Raw genomic sequence first — 17,302 nt, forward strand, 5'->3', positions numbered from 1 at the left:
CCAGTGAAGAGACACAGTGGCTGCAGTCATGACATCTTGTTGAACCACATTCAGAGCTGAATTCTGAGTGGCATCACTGATTGGTCATGTACCAACACTGGAGCATGCCAGTGCCCTTTTGAACGTGAAGGTCTTTGTAAGGAGCACTCATAAGTACAGCCAATAGCTGCAGGGTGATAGGGTAGGTAGCAAGTGGCCTCGTAACAGATGACCATTTGGGGAAAACTGAATACAGTTGAGTCTGGGCTTGTTAATGGCATTTTAAATAAAGAATCTCCCACCAAATGAATGAACAACTGCAATCCATTCCTATGATCATGATGGCATGAAGAGGAATTGCCTTCTCCTACCAGATGCTGTTTCAAGCCCACTGGCTGAGAACAGCTGTTGCTTAACAAGGTCATCCTTTCGAGTGCTGTGGACATGCTGAGCATGACCAGGCCAACTCATATGCATAGAGGGACAAACATTAAGAGTGTCTATTTTTCCTGCATAGCTAAGCAGAAAAATCTTGTGATTCAGTCTCAAGCCTTGTTTCCAAACATTAGTGAGAAGCAGGTTGCTGCAGATGGAGCTACAATGAGGAGGGAGAATACAGGAACTCGGAGAAATGGAGAAGGACCTTCTGAATGACAGTGTTGGCAGGACGCCTAAGCAAAAGGTTCCAGTCTCAAAAGCCTTTCAACATATTCAAACAGTTTATTACACTCCTCACACTTTTAATTTATCATCAGGCAGTGGTCAAAAGGACAGGGGTATTTTTTGCCATCTTCATTCATGGAAAGGAGGCACTGTTCTCAGGCATTTGCACACACACAGACTCAAGGCTCCATGAGGGTGTGACTAGGAATGAACTCCGCAGACAGTGTGAACTAACTTAGAGCCAAGGTATTATGCTCATTTATAACAGATAAGGAAGCTGGGGTTTCAGTTTGGTAAGACAGATGCAAAAAGCAGATAAAATAAAATAGGTGGATAAACCCACCACATTTACACCAGCCCCAGAAAGCTCAAGATATTTTTCTTTTGTTAAATTTCCTCTTAAAATATCTTCACTTTTATGAATCACATTATAGGGAAAACCTAAAATAGCTGCAGAGGTATAAACTGCGACAAAATCAGACCTTGTTCCAAAAATTGAAATGATGTGCTGAAATTTTGCCATTTAGGGGGGTTGATTTCAGTTTCAAATTATCTGCCAACTCATATTATATTTCTCCTGCACAAATAGGCAAATGGAGAAAGAAGATGGACTGAGAGCTGAAAAGAGCATGTAAAAAGTTATGTCAGTAGTAATTTTTGTTGGGCTATTCAGGATAGCAAGGCTAGAGAGGCTAACAGTGGGGGGGGGGATATTTTTATAGAAGCCTTCATTCTAAGGAATTCCCAAAGACTTCATAAATTTCAACTTATATACAATCTACACCTAGAAATGTTATTTTACTGCTGCAGAGACACCACATCAGGAATACAATACAGCAATTTATTAACTGCATGCAGTCAAAACTGTGCACGCATACAGGCAGAAGCAAGATGAAAAATCACATCCATCTGAAACCATGAGTATAAATTGATGGGTGCAGGGCATCTTTAAAAATAAGCTTCTTTTAAACATATGTGGCAGCTAAAAACCAGAAAACAAACACAGCCTGTTCTCCATGGAGCTAACAACATTCAAAGGCTGCCGCAATGAAGCAAGTCTTTCCATCAGCTTCACTGAGGACTGGCTCAGGCACTAGGAAATAAAACTTTCCTAATGTTCTTTCCTGTCCTGTGGCTGTATATTTGTTTGTTTCTTCATCTTCTTCTGTCTTTTATGTCTGTTTGGAGCATTGTCTCCCCTGCCATTAACAGAATTGCACATAGGTTTTCACTCAACAAAACACCTACCTCCTCTGCAACAGAGGCAACTGAAAAGCAATTGTTGACTAAGGAAGGCATCAGCATTATTTGTCTACTTAGGATTTGCTAAAGATTGGTTTATAAAAGCTTTTGCTGCTTTTTACTGTGACTCAAATGCCACCTGAACCTCCTTTCTCTGGTGTTTAATCCTTTCTCTGTGATAGCTTTCAGGCTAAGGAGAGCTTCCTAGATTTGAATAACTTTATGATAAGAAGTCACATGTGCCTGGGGATGGACCTGAAAAGCTTTAGTTTTGAATTATTCACTGATAATTTAAAAACTGCTGTCATTTGATCCTTGATTCAGCAAACCTGCCTTATTTCAGAGAATTTGCTGAAAGTCAAGCTTCTCTGAAGAAAGCAGGATTCTGATGTAGGTTTGTTATGTGCTGTCAGTTTTGCTGTGGCTGAAAAAGGATAGGTAAATATTCAGAGAGAAAATAATATGTACTGACTACCATCTCCTGTCACTTCAGCACAGGTCCACACTCTCCACAAGTAAAATAAAATCCCTCTGTTCTACCAAAACTCCAGCCACATTGACAAAGGACAGCTGGGACAGCCACACCATCAGGGAAGTATACACCAGACATAGCTGTACAGCCAGCCACAGAGATATCTTCTGCTGCACTGCAGTTACAAGAGATGCATATTTCCTGCTATCACACTGACATGCAATGACAATGCCTCCCTCTGCTATTATCAATAGGACAGATCTCTACCATACAAAGGAAGAGGTAAAGAAGCCCTAGCACCCATCCTAGACCCAGTGATCTGCCTGCAAGCAAACTTGATTGCACCAGGACATCCCCTGCCTCTCAGGGAGATTCAGGTGTGTGGCTTTACCAAGCACTTCCATCCAGCATGCAGGTTTAATAATATCCCTACAGTGTCAACATCAATCATGGGTGTGCCAGATGCCTGCTGCAGTCCTCGGGAACCACCAGGATCCACTGTGCAGACTCCATCTGTTAATCTTCAGGGTATTTCCTGTTGGAGACCATCCTTTTAGGCTGATTTGAGAGAGCCCTGGTGACTTCAGAAGACTGGAAGCTATTTACCTCCCAGGCTGAGCATTGTAGTGCTGCAGCTCTAGGACTCTAGCTGCAAAATATTTGATTGGGACAGGATTCATAATCCCTGCCTTCTAGGATCCAGCCTCATCTAGGATGCTAAAGAATTTTCCAAGGCTGATCTCAGCCACCTCAAATGCTTATTTGTCAACAAAGAATAGACCCAGCTCACTTTGTTAATCTCCAGATGTATTTTCTAAGGCCACTTCAGCCCAAGGACAAGATCATCAGTTCTCAAAAATAATCTTCTGTTTCTAGAAGCTTCTGAAAATTCTACAACTTCAAAATGAGCTTCTAAAAGAACAAGGACAAAAATTCTAATTTAGACCTCTCTCTTCTCCTGAAACGCGTTACCTCCCTGTTTATGTAAATAATTAAGGTAGGACAGTTCCCACAGAAGAGGCTGAGGGATTCCCTACTTCAGAACATCTTGTAGTTGATATTCAGGAGAACTTTTCCTGAAATGTAGGACAAAAGGTAAATAAATCCTTAGTCCAACTTGCCCTCCTGCACCTCAGCAATATTCTCTCTTTCAGTTACTTGTGAATGAGTATGTCTCATCAGCTAGAAGTTCTGTTTGAACACACAAAACATCCTAGCAATAGTTTTATTAAAACTATCAGATCCTTCTAAAAGGCTCTGCTTTTGAATTCCTTGTTTACTCCAAAATCCTAGTTCAACTCTAATAAAGAGTTCAAATTTTAACCATTTGTCCAGATGGCATCTTTGAGCCCTGCCCTTTAGATCCAATCATTTGGATCAAGAAATGCTGAGCAATAAGGAAACATTTACTATTTAAAGCAGTAGAGAGGTGAAAAGGATCAGTAGGTACAAAAGGAAGCTGGATAATGAGATATCAATCTGTTTTCCCAAAGAGTTTTTAATTCCTGAAATCCAAATGACCTTAAAAGGCCTTCTGAAGAATGAAGTTAGTGGGCACTAACTTCACCGTTGGGGCTGATCTTTTTTAATAGGTTTATCTGGGTATAAGAGAAAGACAAGGTAATTTCGGAAGCAAATAGGGATTTTTGACAGTGCTTCATCACCCCTCAGTGATGTAGTGAGATTCTGCTTTCATAAACTCAGAGGGAATTCATACCAGACCATTCAGGTGTTTCTCAGGGTATACAGAGGGTTTTGATCTTTTCCAGTACTTAAGATAAATTGCTCAAAAAGAGGTCATTCCTCTTTCAAGGAGATGAAGGAAAGATGTCATGCAAGAATAAAATCTTTTACTACTGCCACCCTCAGGTAAAGCTCCAGCATCAGGAATTTCTAAGGCAAATCAAACCACTGCCTCTCAATTAATTTCCTAATTATAATGAGCATCAACTTCATATATTATCAAAAGGCCCCATAAGACCCACTGACTTCATTGCTGTCCCACCACTAGTAAAGCTTTTGGGAACTAACATGGGCTGCCTTCCCCAGTGCTCAGAAGCCACACTTCTTTGATAATGATGTGCTATATGTCCTATAGCAAGGTACTGGAGGATTTCCTTAAATAGGAATAGTTGCTTGGCAGTAATCACATTAATGAAAGGAGAAGGAGTGGTTTCCTTGAGTCATTTCACTTATCTTCCAGTTATGGTGCTGATTCAGAGGTGTTTTTCTCCCTTCCCATGGCGGTTTGTCCTTTTCTGAGAGGTGTTGTAGCAACTGTCGTCACTCTGGTAAGAACACAGCTCCACAGCTTATTTAGAAAACTGCAGAAGCATAGAAAATTGCTGGTGAGAAGTCAAATGAGTTGTCTTCTGTTTGCGAATGGGCTAAGAAGCAAAAGCTTTTTCAGAGTCTTTAAGATTCAGTGACATGTGTGATCCTTACACTCACACTGTGGAATATCACTAGACTGGAGAAGAACCTCAAAGCAGTAAACCTTCATCCTCCCTCTGATCCTCTAGTTGCTGCTATCTCCTGTGCAGAAGCTGTCCTCAGGCACTGTACACTCAGCATATGCCCACCCATCCAAAGGGCTCATATTCTTATATTCCCAAACTTGAACCCTGTCAATCAACCTTCCACCTTTACGTGTGTCTGGAAGTACAAGCTGTGCCAAGTATGCTTTTGCCTCACCCAGGAGCTGCCTTCCACAAGTCCAAATTCTGTTGTAGGCTTGCAGGGGAATCATGAGCCATGCTCTTGCACTGAAAAGAGCCTTCTGACAGGAATTTCACAATTCCCTGTGTCTGCATGCTCCTACCCTAACTCATACCCAAAAAACAGACTTGGTGATAAAGTGTATAACTGAAAGTCCTTCTTGGCACGTCACATCTTGTGGCCCACTGCTGCAGTGACCAGTGCTTCTGCAAAGCAGTGGCAAGGATAGGACCTAAGACCATCAGGTCCTTGCAGGTCCTTCCTGAACTTACAGTACAGGAATTTCTTTGAGTTTGGCTTTTCCCTGCCTTTATGTCTTCCTTAGAGCAATTTGCAACTTCTGTTGTTTTTCTATCTCACATCTCCATGTTCTAAAAGAATCAGGAAATTCAACAGTTCACATTACGGGAAGAACTAATTATTTTAGCCTTTTGTTTTAAAATGTTTTTCTAATGTTCAAAAGCCAGTATTTTTCACCATCTGGCAGAGTTTAAATAGTCTTTTTCATCAGCCAGGACAACTCATAAAGAGCATAAATATTTTGCAATTACTTGAAGGGCCCTTTGAACATATTGCTGTAGGTATACATTGGGGAAGATTGCAGGGGGTTGTTAGGAACAAAGTAACTTAAAACAGATGATAAAACAGAAGGGCTTTTTCCTAACTTGACACAGTCCTAACTGAATTCTCCACACATGCATAACTTAATCAGAATGAAACCTCACTGGAGTACTAAAGCACAGAATAGTACATAAACTCAGAACAGGATGGGAAGTTTGAGATAAGATAATGATGGCTTCACTGATTTTTCTTTGCATAAATTTTAAGCATAAGTCCTCCAAGGGATTGCCCATCCGCTTGGACAGTTTCTTCAGAGAATATGATACTACTTGATTTTGGGGACTGTCAGAATAAGCAATGTGAAAGGATTAAGCTTCTTGCAGGCAAGTTGCTAATCCCAGTTAATGGACCTCTTCATTTTAACCCAGAAACAATTTGCTGAAGAGGTTTATAAATACAGGTATCATGACATCATGTTGCAGGAATCAAGTGGCTGAGGCAACCTTGACTAGATTTTGACTGCTTGACTCAAGGGCCTCTCACATTATCACATTGACATAGATGGTGAGGGTAAACGGAGGCTGCAAAGGGGTGTAAAGTGGTGTGTATAGAGTGACCTTAAATTGGAGCTGGGCAAATGCACAGGGAGTACAATAGATTTCTTTCTTATGATTATCCATCAGGAAATTATGCCCTGCTTTACGTCAGAACTTCCTTCAAAGCTAACTAAAGTGCTGTGCAGACACTTATGCTTTCTGGTAGTTCTTCGCTTCTTGAATAACCCAAAGTTGCTGGTGAAGAAGAATCCACAAGAAGAGACTCCTGATCATGCAGCATGTTCACTTACTGAGAAAGCTGCCATAAAATGGCATTAGAGATGATAAAGTCTGAACTGCTGTAGCTAAAATTGCAACATTCTTTGTTTCCAGAGAAACTGCTTTGTGAGTAGACCAAGCCATGCCTCTTTGTTCCAGTAGCTGCTTGTTAAAAGTCCACAGGGAATTGGCAAAGCAGGGAGAGAACTAAGTCTTGAGCAAGTTAAATATGCTAGACAGTGTGCAGTAGGGAGTAAGGAAACTTCAGAGCTAAGTGACAATGAGAGAGTAACAAAGAAAGCCCCTTGCAGCTTACAAGTGATGTGGGCAGGACATTCAGAAGACTCAGAAGAGATGTGTGGATTCAGAGAGAGATTCAATGCCACAGCAGCACACAATGAGGCTGCAATTGCACTGCAAAGTGAGTTTTTTCAGAGGTAGATAGTAGATCAAAGGCATGCCCAGTGGTTAAGTACAGCTTAGCTGCCTGTGCTGGACTTCTGTAGTCCAGGGATTTTTCAAGGTGCATGGCCAAATGGCAGAGTAGCAGTCATAGGTCCAGACATGCCCCTGACCATCAGCAGTCAGCCTGCATGTAGCTCTTAAAGACTATTACCAGTTATCATGGGGAGATCCAAGACATCATCATATTAAATACAAATTTGACAGAAAAAAATGTTTCCCAAACAGATATAGATGGAAGATTTCTGAATGGATGTTCTCTTTGTTGAGAAAACACAGACAAAGGAAAAGAAACAAAAAAATCTGAAAATAAAGTGTGGTTCCTGCAGTCCTTCTGAGGATGAGGAACATGTCCTACAACTCCTGGCAATTGGATTACTGGGCAACAACTGACAGAACAAGAGGACACAGCCTCAAGTTACATCAGGGAAGGTACAGGCTGGATATTAGGAAGAAATTTTTCACCGAAAGAATAATAAAGTACTGGAATTGTCTTCCCAGGGAGGTGGTAGAATCACCATCTCTGGATGCATTTAAAAAAAGACTGGACATGGCACTTGGTGCTATAGTCTAGTTGAGGTGTTAGGGCATAGGTTGGACTTGATGATCTTAGAGGTCTCTTCCAACCTCATTATTCTGTGATTCTGTGGATACATGACTGTTTTCTCACAACATGATTCTGAAGAAGCTGATCCAGGAAGGAGGGCCAATCTTACACCTCCTTTGCTTTCTCTCTGCAGAGTTGTGACCCCAGCCAGCAGCACACAGGGCTACATTTACCCTCAGTCTATAAGACCAGATGGCATTATCCTCCCAGCCCATGGCCCTGCCACAGGGACAACCTCTGTGTGGATACTAATTAGCAAGCCCAGAGCCAGCTAAGGAAATTAGGGTGCCTGAACACAGCTCCCTAGCACAGGGCCTACAACCCTCAAGGCCTGCCAGACAGGTCTGTGTAAACACACATTAACTTAGACAGCATCACTCAGCTATAAAGCTCTCTCTAGTTTTGCATGCTGAAACAGAGCAATACAAGCCAAAAACCAGGTAACTAACACTGGCAGAAGAGAGAGCTGTCATTAAAAGATTTCAGAGCCCTTTGTGAAGGAAGAAAATAACCCAGTGTGCAAGGAGGGGGGTACTTTGGCACAGCAGAGGGATGTGACCTGCCTGGCATTACCCAGGAGACTCAGAACAGCCATCTCCTTAACTGTGCACAATGGTTTATGCCTGTAAGCAGAAAAGCCTAAAGGGCTGTTTGGGAGCAGAGCTGGGCATTCCCTCTTTCATGCTAAAAAGCATCCTCCACCCCAAGCCCTCTCTGGGTGAAAGGACATTGTGGTACCTATAGCATCACCTTTCAGATGGGCTACAACAACAGAGAGATCGAGAATTTACACACAAAATCCTTGGCACCTTTATTTTTGTGGCTGGAATGAAACCCCAGTTCCAGTGCTTCATTCTGTTGAGCAAAAATTTCTACATATTTTCTTCTAATTCTTTGAATATTTTTTCCTGTTTACTGTCTTTAACTGTCACATAACATGAGTATGCTATAATAGGTGCTAAATAGTTTTGTTGTTGTTGTTATTCTTACTCCTTTGCAGATGATAAGTCTGAAGAAAAGAGCAATACAAATACTAAAGAGACACGTCTCAGAATTGATTTTGGGTGCAAATATAATTTCTGTTTTCTGGCCTGTGTGGTGACACTTATCTACACAGGCTTGTGAGCCAGTCAAGTCATCATGTAGTCAGCATGTTCTGTGCACTGTGAGGATGCATCTTGTAGCTCTATGTGGAAGGGACTGGAGCTCCCCAGTGGGGTGATTTTTGGTTTGTTTAGTTTTAATGGGAACTACAGGAAGAAGAGGAAAAAATGCTTAGGCTGGCAAGTAAAGAAAGCATTCAGATGTTAAGAATAGAAACTTCCAGTTCTGCTTTCAGTTCTGTCTCAATAGATTTCAAGCAGACTTCTTCCAAAAGGTCAGAAGTATCCCAAGATAAGCTATGCTACTTCTCATCCAGCTCCAAATTGCCAAAATGGCTGCACTAACCAGAATGGATGGGGCTACCAATTGAAAGGCAGCCACACATATTCCTCACGTTGCTGACTGAGGCATATTGAATGGCTGGGACTTCTGCTTAGTGTCATACCACCAGCTATTTGTATAAGAATTTCAGCTCGCATTTTCTATATCCCTGTGCTAGAGACCATCCAGGACATTCTGCTCCTGGGCCTGCTGTACAGCTCCTCTGGGTTTGCATTTGTAATGCATTAGAGAGGGTTGATAAACACAGGCATATGTGAAGAGCAACAGCGACAAAAAATCCTGCTTGCCTATGAAGGGCTTATTTAAACTGATGTAAATCTCGAGAAAATTCTGCTCCTGGGAGCAGAAGTGTCAGAACCAGCCATTCAGGCTTTTGCTTTACAATCTAGACAGGTTACAGGGTGATGAATGAGTGCTCCAAATCCACCAAGAAAGCTCTTGCAGGAAAACTTAACCCTAAACTCCACTCCTATAAAGAGGCCCACTGAAAGCATATTGAAAACAAAATTAAAAATATACTACTAGTTTTTCTGTAAGATATCTTACTTGATTTGTGTTAGGAAGGCTGGACAAGGAAGGGGCACTGAGGATACACTGATGTGTAGCAGTAGAATCAAGGAAGAATGGCTTGGACCTTATAGCTTAGAGACAAGACAGACATTTTACCTTTCAAAGTACATAGTAAGCAGTGACTTTATTTCACTGCTGCAGGTAAAGGATTTTGTTTATCTTTTCCTAATAATCCCACAGCTTTTTCCTGACTTTCCGTCATAATTTTTAAAGTTCCTATTTTCTGTTTTATTAATTTGATATTTGATTCCAAATTAGTAATGTGGCTAACATTGATTTGCTCACTGTACTGCTTGGAACTTCATTCTCTGTTTCTACCAATTAAATTCTTTCCTGTTTGTTTTAATTTGCTAACATTTGCAGAAAGGACTCTACAGATAATTAATAAGGATGGAACCAATAGAGAATTGGTGTTTCTAAGAGCCCAAGCAGGTCCCTTGTAAATCAGTTGCTGGTTCTCAGATTCACTCAGTATTTTCTTACAAAATCAGACAGTACCTTTTCCACACATCTCACTTGGGACCCGTGATGGGCTTGTTTGGGGATGAATGAACACTTGTGGCAAAAGAGGTTATTGGCAGAGGACCCTTGCCCCATATGATGAAGAAAGGCAAGAGATGTGTAATTAATTAAAATGGGGATTCCAGAGGGAGAAATTAAAGTTTCACTGTTACAGCAGTCCTACCCTATCATGACAAATTATATTTTCTCCTTGAGTTTGCCATAAAGTAAATATGGAAACCACGGAAAGAGTTTTTATGGAAGGTTACTTCCATTTTGTGCTTTTCCCATCTTTTTCTGACACTGGGTTAACCTGGAAATCAGATTTACACAAATGTTGAATAGTCACACCTTAATTGGAACACATTTTAACCAGCTCATCTGGGAGTTGAGGAAGAAGGCAACTTCTTCACAAAATAATCACATCTTTGGGAATTAAAAATCAGATACCCCAAAATCAGCAGATACATGGAATAAAATTTGTGTTTCTCTGTGCTTCAGTTGACTCAGAATAGAAGTAACAGCTCTGTTATAATAATTTCTCAAAATTCACACTGGTTTTCATAACGTGGAAGTGAATAGGCACCGAAGATGTCCATAAGAAAATCAGTTCTTTTCTTAATAGGTTTGGATGGTGCAGATTAAATAAAGAAAAAGAACGCCCACTCTCTGAATACTGCAAATTTTTGTTTCTAGAACACTGATAAATCATTTTTATGCCTTTGCAGATCATACACTGTTATTTATGTTTGCTATAAAAATGATGCACATTTGCATGCTAACCAGATCTGTCCTTTCAATTCCTGCTCAATGTCTGTTCAGTGAACCAAATTACAAGCACTCCTTTTTTCCCCACACAGTTTAGACCAAACATGTGATAAACCTTCCACATCTCTACCTCCTGATCCCATCCATTTCAACAGCAAAAGCCTTCCAAAAATATTAAGGGCAGAGAGAATATTTGGCTATGGGCTCTGACCTGGCAGGGTGTGCTGACCCCAGGTCCCTTTCTATGAACATTACTACAGATCTGAAGCAGTAAAAAATGAATAAATAAACCCTGTTTGTGCCCACCTCAGCCAGAGCAGAAGAAAAGTGATTACAGTTCTTGTGCATCAAGTGGTATGCATTTCCTTTGTATTCCTTGCCCAGCTCTTCCATAATCTTATCCACATCCTCTTCTGTGAAGTCTGTAGTGCCCAAGGCAATGGATTCTCTAGTTAAAAACAAAACATACAACAGGAAAAACAGAACAATACAGCAAAAAATGTGATACATACCAAGGGAAAAGGAAATGATCAGATATTGGCAAGAAGGACAGGCTTAAAATGTTATGGACATGCATATCTGAGGCTATCAGAGACTCTCACTAACAGAATGGCACAGTAATATCTACAGCTTTTCCACAAAGCAAGTTATCACACAGGCAACAGCCCTAAGATCTTCTTGCTCACCACCAGGGATGTCTCAGCTCTGGGCATCTGCTCCTACTTTGCCCATTATCCCAGAAGAGAAATTTCTATTACAAGAGATGTTTTTTCCACAATTGAGAGGGTCCCCTGGGCCAGGAAGGAGCAGACTGAAAACTTTATGCAGAAATCTATTGCTTCTCCCAATATTCACTCAGTAGCACTTGCTCTAAAATGGCCCTCGACGTAAACTGGCAGTCTGGCAAGGTCAAGCCCCTCTGCCATGGACATTTCCTTGACCCACAGTCCCACAGTCTGAGCATCTTGAACGACACAAGAATGCAGCATCCTCTCAGGCTCCTCTAACAGCCAGTCTATCCCTTGTAACAGAGCAGCAAAAAACACGCCCGATGACTTCAGGTACTCTGTGCAGTATCCACAGATAGGAGGTACTCATTAAAGGAGAAGTCTTATTTTTTTTCCCCTGTGCGTTTGCTCTGTGTAACAGGCAAAACTGGAAGCACAGAAGATTGATGAAATGGGAAAAGAGAACTGCACTCATTTGTAAGCATGCTTTTAATCCCTGACAAACACAGTTCATCACTGTTCCCTGTTTGCTGTACACACTCTTTTATCCACCTCCAAAATCCCTGCAGGGTTGCCTTGGAATCAGGGTCATGTAAAGGATGGCAGTGAGGGCACTTATGAGGAGAGTGAAAGGAGGACCCAGAGGACAGGACTTCCCTGCTCCCCCTACACCAATAACTACCAGGGGCAGAAGGGAAGATGCAGAAAAGGGCCCTTACTTGAATTTAAAGGTCTCGCCAAGTTCTACCGCACTGCCAGGTGTGATCTCGAAAATCCCACTGAAAGGGTAGGGATGCCCTCCATAGGCAAACTCTGACAAGAAAAGAAACAGACTGTGAGTAATTGAATGAACACCATGTCAGGAAAAGGTCTATGGCAGCTGTCTGCATGGCTCAACATCAGCACCAGGGGCTGGGCTACTGCCAAAATCTGTTTCAGCCAGACTCTGAAAGCTGGTTTTGCTGCCTAGTTACCTTTTGGACTGAGGATGCCCTCACAGCCTCCCTCCATGCTACCACTACTGCTTTCCCACAGCACCAGGAAAACTCTCTGAGTCTGTCTCTGTCCCCATCCAGATGGCTTTCTCTCAGTGGAAAGTTCTGCATTGAAGGCATCTGGCTAAACTGTGAGAGGCTTCCAGTGGTGCTACAGAGCTGGAAGAAGCCATTTCTAGAGTAGGGAGAAATCAAATCTTCCAGGGGGATTTACAGGCAGTGAGTGGGAAGTCTTTGCAGAAAACCAGGTTGATTGTACTCTGCTGTCTCGGCACAAAGGTCAGGCCAGGAAGTCCCTCCATGTCATACAGGCCATCTCGCAGGGCCTGTGAAACACAGCCTGTGATCCTCGTGGTGTCACACAGGCCATCTCGCAGGGCCTGTGAAAGCCTCTGTGCTCAAGATGGAAATAACACCAACAGGGGTTCTGGCTACTGCAAGGCACTGCATGAAAATACCATGAGTGAGTAGCCAAGTCATTCCCATTTAATGCTGAAAAAGGAAACAAAGTCTGTGATGCTAGTTCATCCCACACTACAGATGTTTTCCAGATCCCTTGACTTTTTAAATGGGTGGCTCTAATCAGCTTGCACAATTTCAAAAGTCTTACATGACATTTTCCTTTCTTTGTAACTCTTCTGTTTCAAATCAACAGTTTCCAGTATCTGGAAACCCAGATTCCAAGATTTCTAGACCATATTCTAGACCACATTCATAAAGAATAACTGGAGAGAAGATTTTTCGTGACAGGGAATTAGCACAAACACATCTGCAGGCCTTAAGACAACCCCTGATCCACCTCTCTCTTCCCCCTCCCTCATTTCTCCCATTCTCTATCCCCCTCCTTCACTACAGAATGGCTTTCCAGCATTGCTCCTCCCATTTGCCATCCTGCTACACACTTGCACAAGCTATACAGGCTGCAATTACAGGCTGAATAAGAAGGGCTATGTGGTTCATAACAGAACTGCATGAGTTCCTCCTAGACTCCACAATGGACTCTGAAAACAGAATTGGCTGAGTTTTTCAATTTTTATCCCTCAAAACATTCCTTGCCAAAAGCTGTAAGTTTGGGGCGCTTGTCCATATCAGAGTAGCCATACAGTTGTCCCCATGTTCTGCAGGTAGTAAAAGGGAAGTACTTCATACCTCTGCCGTAGATCTCAATGCCAGAGTGGAAGACACCAATCCCCAAGGTGGAGGTGTATTCGTTTATCCAGTACTACAGTAAGAGAAAAGCCACATTGGGAAGCATTAGTGGAAAGGAAACACATGATCTTGGTCTAGGGTATATCTCCCATCTCCCCAGCTCATGTTAAGTAGAAGAGAGATTTTGAAATGAACTTGAGATTAAAAAAAATTGAGGCTCTTACAGACCAACAGAAGTGGGCACTGTGTTTATTCAGCTGAATTGGATTAGCTGTCAAAAAAAATGCTCATCTAACCCTTTCCACCTAAGGTAGAAACCTGTATTATGATACAGCTGGACCTGAACCTGCATAAACCCAACTGCTACAGGATGTGTGATTATTTATCTTCTCACCTAATACCTGACATTGAGTCAGTTTTATCAATTCACTTGCCTTATTTTATCTTTAAAATCTTCAGTAAGAGAATCCCCAATTATTTTCCACACACCTTGTAGCATCACCTCCCAGCACCTCTTATTATTAATTTGGTTTTAGGCAAAGAGATCATAGAGTTGGAGGTTTGTTGCCCCAATAGGTCAGAGAAATTTTCAAGAGGAGCTGTTAAGTGACTCCTTTGTCTGGAGCCCAGCATTCCCCCGTTCCATTAGAGCAGAGAAACACTGCAGTCCAGTGCATGCGTGTGATGCTCCTCCGCCAAGCGCTGCGCAGGGCCTGTTTCCATCACACCGTGAAGGACAGTGCAGACACCCAAGCAAGTCCCAGCTAAGCTAATTCTGGAGCGAGAAGCTGTACAGCCATGCCAGGGCAATGCTGCATTGGAGATAATTAGCCCTGCTCAGCATCAGTGTTTATTAGGTCAGCTGCAGAGCTGCACTGCTGCAGAAATGATGTTTTCAGGCACTGAGGAAACTGCCCATGCCTGGTATATTTACAGTTCACTTACAGCTACTGTGCAATGAAGATACATCTTCTAGTAATTTAGAGCAACTAAAGTCTGGTTTTAATCTACCACTGCGAGGAAAATGAGTGCTGTTCACTTGTTCCTGTACAAGGACATGACAGGTTAATTAAACTAAAATTCTCTTCTGGGTCTGGTAGCAGCTTCTTGTGGAACCAGAATAAGCTGCACCTTCCATGTATCTGGTTGTCACTGAGCTGCCATGGTATGAATAAAAGCCCTTCTGCTGTTAGGCAGCCAGAGGTCTGGCATACTGCAACTACTGTGCTTGCACTACTTGCTTACGTATTTATGATGACTGCAGTAGCTCCATAAATCACCTGAAAATGTTTTCTGCAAAACCACTGCTACTGGGAAAAAAAACACAGTAGCTTTGACCCAAGCCTGACTTACTGTATGGCTAATCTTGATATCTTAAACCATGTCCCCAAAAATGCTTGCCTCTGGCAGTACAGCAGTTCCATTTCCCTCCATAAAAGGCTGCAATGCTTCTTGTTCTTTGTGAGTTTGTTTTTATCACAAATGATGTATTGTTGCAGGAGGGCAGCAAACTGCCTGACCCCAGGTAGACCTCTGCCCACTGCTCTCTGCAGACCTTGTGTAACCTCCATTTACTTCTTCAGTTGAATTATGCAAACTCTTGTTTTTAGGGTCAGGTAGCTCTCAGCCTCTGCCAGTTGGGACAGCACATTAGCAGTGAACCCTGAATTGAACACCATGCCTGGTATTTAGGCACCCTTGCCTTCTGCTGCCCTTCCCCACAGTTCTCTGTTGCAGTTCTCTGCAGCAGGAATATCCCTACTCTGACTGGGGAAGAAGATAGAGGTGGAGGCCACATATGACACCATGGGACAAAAGCCTGTCTCCCCTGGACACAAAACCCTCCATTCAGTTCCTGAATCTCCCACACCTCAGAGAACTGAAGAATCTTTAAGGTTGGAAAATACCTCTAAGATCATCAAATCTAGCCATCAACCTAGCACCACCACCATGTTCACCAGTAAAACATGTCCTCAATACCATATCAACTCATTTTTAAAATACTTCCAAAGATGGTGACTCCACCACTTCCTGATACAGTCTGTTCCAATGCTTGACAACCCTTTCTGTGAGGACATTTTTCCTAATATCTTTTCTGAACTTCCCTTTACACAACTTAAGGTCATTTCCTTCCTGTAAGTTGTTGCCTGGGAGAAGAAACCAATCCTCATCTCATTACAGCCACCTGTCACATGGTTGTAAAGAGCAATCAGATCTCTCCTGAGCCTCATTTTCTCCAGGCTAAGCACTCCCAGCTCCCTCAGTTGCTCCTCAGACTTGTGCTCCAGACCCTTCACCAGCTCTGTTGCCCTTCTCTGGACCTGCTCCAACACCTCAATGGCTTTCTTGTGGGGGGCCCAAAACTGGATATGAGATTTGAAGGGCCTCACCAGTGCTGAGTACAGGGGCATAATCACTGCCCTGCTCCTGCTGGCCACACTATTGCAGATACAGACCAGGATGCCATTGGCCTTATTGGCTGCCTGGGCACACGCTGGCTCATGTTCAGCTGCTGTAGACCGGCTCTCTCAGGTCCTTTTCTGCCAGGCAGCTTCCCAGTCACTCATCCCTCAGCCTAAAGCACTGCCTGGGGCTGTTGTGACCCAAGTGCAGGACCTGGCATTTCACCTTACTGCCCCTCATATGATTTGCCACAGCCCATTGATCCAGCCTGTCTAGATTCCTCTGCAGAACCTTCCAACCCTCAAGGAGATCAACATACCTGTCCAACTCAGTGTTGTCTGCAAACTGACTGAAGGGGCACTCATGGGTTAACTCCTCAGATAGTCTCAGTGAGCTTCAGAGAAACACTGGTTTCTCAAGTCCTACTGAAACAAATCCCAGATGATATGGGAAGTAGGTTGTCTTCTTCCCTCAGGCTGAGCTATTGTCTTAGAGCAAAAATACAAGCAAAACATGCCCAGGTCACACCAGCTGCTTTGCTTAGAGAAGTAACTAATAGGAAGAGAAAGGAGACTTTTTAAATCAGAAAATCTCTTGCCAGATATCAAAATCAGGGCTATCTGCAGAGCCTCATCTGTGTCAGGCTTTGTATTTCAAGCAAGGAAGTTACACCGAAAGCCACTTGCAGCTATAGCTTTTTCTTCTTCCATATCAAAGGTTACGTTGTATCCAAACAACAAATAAGCAAACAAGCAAGAAAAGTCCCTCTCCTTGACTGACTACTTGTTAATGTTCTGAGACTTGACCACCTCTTATATGCAGAGCACCCTTATATATGCACACTCTTACATCACAACCCTGCCCTGTGCCCCAAGCACTCTTGTTTGCAGCACAAAATTTCAGCCCCTGCAACACATCCTGCCCAACTCCAGGAGCAGAGAAACAGGCCTCAGGACAGCTCTGAAAGTACAAGTGATGAGGAGGCTCCTCCAGATATAAAGAGAGGAGCAAAAGTGTTTCTCTGGCTGATGCCAGGTGTTGCAAGATTATGACCATCACATGGACATTTCTGTACTTAAATGGTGTATTTTTCAGTATTAATTCCTTTAAATGAGCTTATATGGACTGAAGATCAACAACCTCAACAATACCTGAATTTGAACTGAACAGAAGTTATCCTGATTTAGTACTTTCTTTCAAATAATTTCAACCACAAAAGGGTG

At 42.6% G+C, this 17,302-nt stretch overlaps 1 protein-coding gene across 3 annotated transcripts in view; it reads right to left on the reverse strand.

The window, feature by feature from the left end:
- Positions 1 to 17,302, reverse strand: part of LOC128808712 (deubiquitinase DESI2-like) — a 78,744-nt gene that overhangs the window by 8,495 nt on the left and 52,947 nt on the right. For all 3 annotated transcript variants that reach the window (XM_053980151.1, XM_053980154.1, XM_053980153.1), the window contains 3 exons: positions 13,677 to 13,749; positions 12,252 to 12,345; positions 11,111 to 11,252 (listed from right to left, as the gene is read on the reverse strand). In XM_053980151.1, the coding sequence (XP_053836126.1) occupies positions 11,111 to 11,252; positions 12,252 to 12,345; positions 13,677 to 13,749 (309 nt within the window). The remainder of the gene's footprint in view (positions 1 to 11,110; positions 11,253 to 12,251; positions 12,346 to 13,676; positions 13,750 to 17,302) is intronic.

Source organism: Vidua macroura, chromosome 6, assembly GCF_024509145.1.
Source record: "Vidua macroura isolate BioBank_ID:100142 chromosome 6, ASM2450914v1, whole genome shotgun sequence".
In the NCBI taxonomy this organism is placed as follows: domain Eukaryota; kingdom Metazoa; phylum Chordata; class Aves; order Passeriformes; family Viduidae; genus Vidua; species Vidua macroura.